At 57.4% G+C, this 7,706-nt stretch overlaps 1 protein-coding gene across 1 annotated transcript; it reads right to left on the reverse strand.

The window, feature by feature from the left end:
- Positions 1 to 1,561: 1,561 nt before the first annotated feature.
- On the reverse strand, positions 1,562 to 5,095 carry WNT8A (Wnt family member 8A). The gene is made up of 6 exons (XM_026101966.2): positions 4,965 to 5,095; positions 4,819 to 4,852; positions 4,471 to 4,609; positions 3,356 to 3,481; positions 3,111 to 3,253; positions 1,562 to 2,122 (listed from the first exon to the last, which is right to left on the reverse strand). The coding sequence occupies exons 1-6, from the start codon at positions 5,033 to 5,035 to the stop codon at positions 1,562 to 1,564; spliced, it is 1,074 nt and encodes a 357-aa protein (XP_025957751.1). The 5' UTR covers positions 5,036 to 5,095.
- Between the last annotated feature and the right edge of the window lie 2,611 nt (positions 5,096 to 7,706).

Raw genomic sequence — 7,706 nt, forward strand, 5'->3', positions numbered from 1 at the left:
CTCGTCCCCGCGTGGCTACGCCGCTGGGTGCCCCGCTCTGCCGCGCGGACGCGGCCTCATGGGTGGCTTTGGCGAGGGAGCAGGGGCAGATCGGCCCAGCTGACGGGGCAGCGAACGCCCGCCGCTCTCCCAGGGCCGTGTGTGCCGCCGAGCAGCGGGGAGCCCGCAGACGCATTCACAGCTCGCCCGCGCTTTCCCTCATGCCCCTAGTTCAAAGGGCTCATCCCGCTCCTGAAAGCGTTTTGCAGCAAGTGCCGACGCTTTCCACATCAAAGCGGGGCAGCCCCTCGCCTTGTTTGAGGACCATCAGGCCAGGGACGAATTAAAGAGACATTGGGAGCTGCAAAGTCGGCTTTGGCCAGGCAGCGCCTGCATACTTGGCGCTTGAGAAAGGTTCGATATAGCAGCGATAAGTATTAAAGAAAACCCACTAGGGATTTAAGGCTGGAGCCAACTTTTATTGAGGTCTCCAGAAGAAAAAACCCAAAAACCACACTGACTTCGGTGACTTTTGGATTCAGGGTAAGGCATCTGGGGGAAGTGCTGGGTTTTGCACAGGAACAGGTAGTTTTACACCTAAAGTCATCCTAGTAGGAATCCCGCAAGCCAGTCATTTTAATCACGGTGTTTATTGCAAAATGTGGTCCAAAATTTGAATCTTTAGGCATACCTTCAAAATAGACAAAATGGATTATGCTGCGCAATAATGCAACTTATTAATAAACAGATATTTGGCATGAAGAATTCTGAATTCTTATCTGCTGGTATTTTTAAAAAGTACAGGAATTGTAAACGGCTTAATGTCATCTGGTACAAATACAGGAAACTACCCTCCTTTCGAGGGAGGGGTTCTGGTACTGAAGTATAACACTTAGGGAGAGGAAAATAAAATGAAGTTGTCTGCAATCTGTCAATATTGTCTGTAAACCTGCCGAAGCCCTCGAAGAGAAAAATCTGCAGTTGTCCTAATGCAAACCACGGCCCCGTGAAAACCCTTCTCATGTCAGAAAGTGCATAAGTTTTCCACTAAAAATATTTGCAAGCAATACACGTGCATCAGCCGCGCGGGGTCATATTCTGCCCCGAGCGGTGGCTTCTGCAGGGTCGCGGCATCGGCGGGGGGGACGGGCAGGATGGGACCAGCTCCCTGGGCAGAGCCCGAGCTTGGTTTCGACGGGGCTGGGGCAGCTCTGCTGGCCTCGGCCACCCGCCTGGGGTTCGTGGTGGCAAAGAGGCGACTCCTTCCCTCTGTCAGACATGCAAATAAAGTGACTCCCCTAAAGAAAGATGCTAGTAGGAAATATGGAGTAAAACGCATGAAAACAGGAGGGACCCTGGTCCCTCGGCGCCTGCGCCTCGTGCTCGGTCACCTCGCAGCGTTGGTGTGGCCGAAGGGCTGATCCCACCGCGCGAATTCCCGCGCCGCCCTCCGAGCCCCCTCGACGTCCCTCCCTGGGGGGAGAGCAAACGCCTTCCCCGCCTCAACTCAACAACCACGATCGCTGCCCAGCTTGGAAAACTGGAAAAGAAACGTCCGGCCGCCACGGCGGCGGGTCGCCGTCTATCTCTTGTGGCCCTTGTTCCTCCGCTTGATGTGGTTGGTGGCGGCGCTGTCCCGGCGGGAGCAGAAGTGCTTGGCCACCAGCTGCCTGCACTGCTCGCACTTGACCGTGCAGCACCAGTGGAACTTGCAGTTGCAGCTGGTGACCATCTCCGTCCTCCTCTCCTCCACCTTGAGGCCGCACTCGGTGCAGAGCCGCCTGCAGCTCCTCTTCTCCCACTGCGAGAGGTTCTTGCCGGTCTGCAGGCACTCCCGGCCCTCGGTGCCGTGGTGGCCCAGGCTGGCGTTCCTGGTGCAGTAGTCGGGAGACTCCTCCAGGAAGACGAGCTCGGTGGCGTGGACGTTGTTGAAGGCCTCCGCCGTGGCCCCGCGGCTCTCGGCGCTGTTCCCGGCTCGCATGCGCCTCTTGTCCATCTCCAGCTTGTGGGCCTGGTCGTATTTCATCTTCAGGTAGTTCCCGATCTCCCGAAACTCGGCGAGCTGCAGCCAGCACGTCTGGATGCTGCAGCTGCCCGACACCCCGTGGCACTTGCAGGCCCTCTTCATGGTTGCTTTCACAGCCTTGGTGGGAAAAGGCAGAGGCGTTAGGAGCAGGAGGAGATCGTGGTCATTTAAATCTCAAAAACGGGGTATGAGGGACTCCTAATTTGGGGGCATTGGGTCAAATACGGCTCATGCTGGACATGACTTCGGGTCACTCCAAGACACGAACTGCAGCTGTTAATTCAGCTTCTGGCAAACATCTGGTCTCCTCGCTAATTAAAAGCGACAGATAACAGGTGGGCACCAACTATTGTCTCCAGCCCTTGCAGGAGGTATTTCTGCAGGCCAGGAGAAACGCGCATCTGTCGGGTCATGCCCTCCCCACGCCGTCCGGGGCTGCAGATCACCCCGCTCATTGGCGTATCAGCCCATCATCCTTCAGAGATTTCATTGAAAACGTGTGAAACAGCGTTGCGGCATGATTATACTAAACCTTCACGCATCTCCTCCAGGCCAAGCACTTCACAGACATTATCTACCTATCTCCCGCTCTGGTATTTATAAGGTCCCAATCACTGGTATCTATGTGAGATTAAGCCTCGGCACGCCCTACGAGATAGGTATGTAAAGTGTTGCCATCCCTGTTTTTACAGACAAGGAGGTTTGGCAAGACGCTGCAAGCTTGTGCGTCTCTGCGGGGAGCGGGGGGAAGCGGGAGCCGGCAGCTGCCTTCTCACTCATACGTGCTTCCCCCTGCTAACCGGCTCGGAAATGCATATTGCAAGAAAGTAAGGGAGTATAAAGCATACGACTTGCTGAATAAACCACCCGTGTTAGTAGCTGACTGCATTGCACAAAGCTACCGAAGCTGCAAGCAGAAGTGAATCTTGCTGCAGCTCCTCGTGGTCAGGTTTAGGGCTGGATTCTGACTCTGTTTCCCCCCCCATGCGAGCAGTGCAGGGCCTTGGTCGTCACGGAGGGCTGGAGAAGGGGACCCAAAATAATTGGATTATGTCTGGTTACGGTTTCAATGCAAACAACAACTTTTTCTCAATATTTGACTTACGAGTCTCCCCACTTCGTTGTTGTGCAGGTTAATGAGGGCGCGGGTGTCGTGGCCTGTTTCCAAAGCATCCACGAAGAGCTTGGAAATCCTCTCGCCGAACTCCACGTTGTCACTGCAGCCTCCCCAGACCCAGCCTCGGCCCCCTGCAAAAACCAGGCACGCTGCGGACCGCGAAGCGACCGGACGGCTCTCCTGCTTGAGCCCTCCGGTGCCGCCCAGCCCAGGCGGCAACAAGCTCGGCTTACCGACGCGGCCGTTCCTGGAGTCGTCGCAGCCGCAGCTCTCGAAGTCGCCCAGGCTGCAGTTCCTGGTGAGGGTGTACATGACTCCAGCTGAGCTGATGGCGTGCACGAAGGACGTTTCCCTGGTAGCTAAGGGGAGAGGGGGAAAAGGAGCTGTCACATGCAAACATACGTAACATCAGTCCTGTTGTACTGGGAAAGAAGTTCTCTTGTGAAGCCTTCAGCGCCGTAGCAGAAAAAGGAGAGAGGACCGCCCCCCCCCAGAGCAATTTGTGCAAAAGATGAAGCACTGCAGAAATTAAAACCTCCGTAAACTGCCAAGCGCTTGTGCCTGGAGCCTCTTCAGGCTTCAGCACTGAGAGCTTTAGCGATTTGGCACTGTGTTATCCAGGTGTCCGTGCGTGGGATGGAGTTCCTTGGTAACGCCAGGAGCTTGCAGCGATGCCCCCGTCCTGCTCTCGCCAAGGTTAATTACCGCTGCCGTCGCCTGGTGCTGTTTCTCCCCCGTTTTGTGCTCGGGGGGCCTGCTCGGGCTCCGGGCTCGCCTGCTGGGCAAATTGCATCTGATCTGGCTTCCGTCAGCGGGCAGCCCGGTGCTAATAGCTGTCTAGACCCACACTCCTATTTTAGCTTCTTTCTGGGCTTCAACCTGCTGCCAACAGATTCAAGTAAAGATGCTACTCTGGAAAAAAAGAGGTTTGTGCGCGTTGAAGAAGATAGCGTTCAAATATATCCACAATTTGTGTATGCAGGCAGTTTCTCAGCGCAGGTCTCTGGCTTCTCCCTTCATCTTTCCTGTTCTTCTCCCCTGCTGCAAGTCCTGGTGCCTCTATCGACACCCTCCATCCGACTCCGCGTTAAAACAGTGGCTGGAGCAAGCGCGCAGCAAAGCACTGCAGAAAGCACCGAGCGCGAGGTTAGCACATAGGGCTGGGAAGGACCTGGTATTTGCAGGAAAATGTTAGCATTTATCCCACCAACTAATATAGCTGGAGAAAAACAAATGTGTTTTTGGGGGGACGTACAAGCCCTTCTTCCTCAGCGCAACGAGGAGCGTTGGCTCCCCTTCGCGTGCACCCCGGCACGGCTCTGCCGGCGTCGCGGGTCGAGGCACTTACCGCTCCGGAGCCGGTTGTGGGTGGAGAGCTGAAGGGCGCTTTCGGGGCAGTTCCAGCGCTCCCAGCCGAACTGGAATTTGCACTCCTCGATGCCGCTCTGCGCCCCCGCCGCCACGCTGCTGGAGTACGTCAGGTAAGCCTGGCACGGGAAACGGGCGTTTAAACCCAGCACCGCTCAACATCGCCCGGGAGAGCAGACACGAAAGGGCTGCGGCTCCTTCCCCCGTTGCTCAGCGGGACTCGGCGCCAAGACGCCCTGGGAAACGTGGTTCCTCGGAAAAGTAATATTTCCCACTTGCAAAACAAGGTTGCTCTACTAAAACTCCTAATAGGCCGTGCGTTAATTACCTTAGGTCCTGTCATCAGAAAATTATTCACAGACCTGAAAGACAGAAAAGAAAACGAAGCATATAATCCAACACCGGCTAAAGAGCATCCCTAAAAAAATAATAATAATAATAATAAAAAGTCCTTTCAGCTGAGTTGCATCCTACCACGCTGCTGCGTCGAAAATGGCCCAGCAGATCCAGGCGATGGAGAGGAGGAGGGAGGTGTCCGGCTGCATGGCTGTCGCCCGAGGGCAGCTTGCTGCTCCCAGCCGGTGCTCCCAGCTGCTGCCCAAGGTGAGCGCCGGGGGCCGGGGATGCCGCGGGAACCTGCGGCCCTGATATTTATAAGGTGAAGCTGTGAATAGTCAAAACCCCCCATTCATCTGCTACCCAATGACTTAATGTGCTAAAAAAGCTGCTGCTCCAATGGGTGAGGAGGCAACGCCTAGCGCCGCACTTCAAAAGGCAGCGCGGTGTCACCGGGATGCTCCGGCCGGGGCCCAGGCTTCCCCGGGGACGCGCGTCCGTCCGGCCAGCACTGCTGCTGCCCTCCGATGCAGCCCCTGGAGTAAAACCTGGGGGGGGGACAGCAGTCTTGCAAAGCCCTGTTGGGGATGGATAGACCTCCCAGGTCCTCTGGGTTTGCAGAGGTTCATTTAACCACAGGGATTTTTTTTCCCCTTTTTTTCTTTTTTTTCCTTTTTTTCCTTTTTTTTTTCTTTCCCCCCCCCTTTTTCCCCCTCCTTTCTCCTCCCTGCGAGGTGGCATCCTGCTTTCCCACCCCGCTAGCAGCGTGTCCCGCTGCACAGGAGCGTGGCTCCCCCGGCTCCGTGCATGCTCCGACTCGCCCGGCCGGAGCGCGGAAAGGGAAATCCTTATCCGAGGAAGCCGCTCGGGGTGGTTTTGGCCAATACGCAGCAAAACTCCCTGCGAGTCCCCGCTTCCATCGTCAGCATCCCGTGCGCATCTCACTCGCTAGCGCTGCCAAAGGCCCGTGGCTGGGAGAGCGTTTCGCGTGTGTCCCTGGGGGCGCGTTGACGTGGTTTGGGGTTTTTTTTCCCCTCCCAGGGTGGGAGAGGATCTGCTTTTTAAGGGCAGGTGGATGCAAGGTGAGTCGGTTTAGGGAAGGCGGCGTGCAAAACCTCGTGCAAATAGGAACCGATGGTCCACGTGTCCTAATGCTCGGATATTCGTATGGAGCAAACGGGGTCCTTGGGTCTTGGCAGGTGACCGCCGAGGCCAGCGCACTCGTGACGCATGTGGGGCTGTGGTGCCAAGGGCTGGCATTGGGCACGGGGCTTTGGCTTGCGCCGGGAGCCGGCGTCCAGGCTGTGGAAACCCGGGGGCTAAAATGCAGCCCCCGCGCTAAATCGCCCCGGGCAGGTGACACATTCAGACCCCAAGCGTCAAATCCTGGCTGCCTTGCAATAAAACCCACCTGGGCTATTAGGGACCCCCCCTCGCTGGAGCCGCGGGAGCGCTGCTGCCGGGGGGAGCGTTGCCCCCGCGCTGAATGCGGTTTGATTAATGAAGGCTAATGAAGATGGAGGTGGATCTGGGCTGGGGCCCCCCCGGCCTCGTGCTGCAAACAGGCTCAACACCCCTGGCAGCGTAGATTTAGGATGGCCCGAGGAGGGGCCCGTGCCTGGGGGCTCCCCGGCCTCCCCGCAGCAGGTCCCCCCCCCGCAGCTGTGTCAGCACAGCCACATTTTGGTGCTTTTTTTTGTTTTCCCACCCTAATTCCCAGCTCGGCCGCAAGCGTGGCACAACCGCTTGGCTGCCAGGCCGGGCACGAGCGGCTCCCGGGCTGCCCCGTTCCCACCGGCTCCGGTTCAATGATCCCTCCACGCTGCCCCTTCGCCGCGGGGGATCCGGATCCGCTTCGCCGCACGGCCGGGATGTAAATCCCGTGTTCCCACTCCGGAGCGGCGTCCCCGGTGCGAGAGCTGTTGCAAGCTTCCTTCTCCCATCGCCCTTATTGCCCACCGTCCCCAAGGAAGCCGGCGGCCACCTTCTTGGCACCCTCAACTCTCCTGGTCGTTAAGCTCAGCCTATGTTACAGGGCCCGCTCATGCATTTCTTCAACCCTTTGAGGTGGGAACACCATCGTGTTAGCAGCGGTGGGGGCAGCGGCCTGGATTAGGCATGACCTGTGTCAGCTCCCCGTTGGCGGGGCCGAAAAAGAGAAAAGCGATTCTTCTCGCTGGAGGGGAGGATGATTTCCAGCATCACGAGAAAACAAAGCGGACCAAAAAGGATTATTTTCCCCAAACAAAATTCTCTTTGAGAACACCCACTCGGAGTCACACATCATTTTTTTTTCCTCCTTGCTTGTTGCAACCTTGCCAAATCCGAAAATGCAGAAATTGAGTTGGCCGCTGAACTCATGAGAGCGGCTTAAAATTCCCGAGTTGGCTGCTTTATCTTGCAAGTCTTGGTCTGTCTGCCTGGTGCCGGGGCCCTAATGGGGCTCTGCGGCCCCGGGGGCTGGAAACGCGCTTCTGCTGCCCCGCTCCGTCCCCTTTTCTTCCCGATCCTCAGCCATCCGGGTGCCTTCTGCAGAGGGCCCTTGAAGAGAACGTGAAGCACTGGAAGATCTGCAAGATACCGTAGGAGCTGTCAAGAGCTGCCGTCAGCAGAGCACCGAGATGTGCGCGCGCCGTCCCCAGCAACTGTTTTTTCCCAGATGATCCCTTCTGAGAAGATAAGAAGCACACGGAGCCACGGCTCGCAACGCGCATAGGTGCCGCGCGGCGCCAAACGAGCGCCTGCCCTGCTGTCATCCCGCACCACGTCGGATCCGAGCTACAGAGACGCCCGCGCGCACGCGGCCCCACGCGCCCGCCCGCTCCTACGCGCGCTGGATCCGGCCCAAACGGCCGCATCACGTTGCACGTCCAAGGCTGA

Source organism: Dromaius novaehollandiae, chromosome 15 (genome assembly GCF_036370855.1).
Source record: "Dromaius novaehollandiae isolate bDroNov1 chromosome 15, bDroNov1.hap1, whole genome shotgun sequence".
Classification (NCBI taxonomy): domain Eukaryota; kingdom Metazoa; phylum Chordata; class Aves; order Casuariiformes; family Dromaiidae; genus Dromaius; species Dromaius novaehollandiae.

Coding starts and splice junctions, on each gene's coding strand:
- WNT8A (XM_026101966.2), bottom strand. CDS start 5,035: ATGCAGCCGGACACCTCCCTCCTCCTCTCCATCGCCTGGATCTGCTGG. Junction 4,853..4,964: donor ATTTTCGACGCAGCAGCGTG/GTAGGATGCAAC, acceptor TCTGTCTTTCAG/GTCTGTGAATAATTTTCTGA. Junction 3,482..4,470: donor CCACAACCGGCTCCGGAGCG/GTAAGTGCCTCG, acceptor CTCTCCCCTTAG/CTACCAGGGAAACGTCCTTC.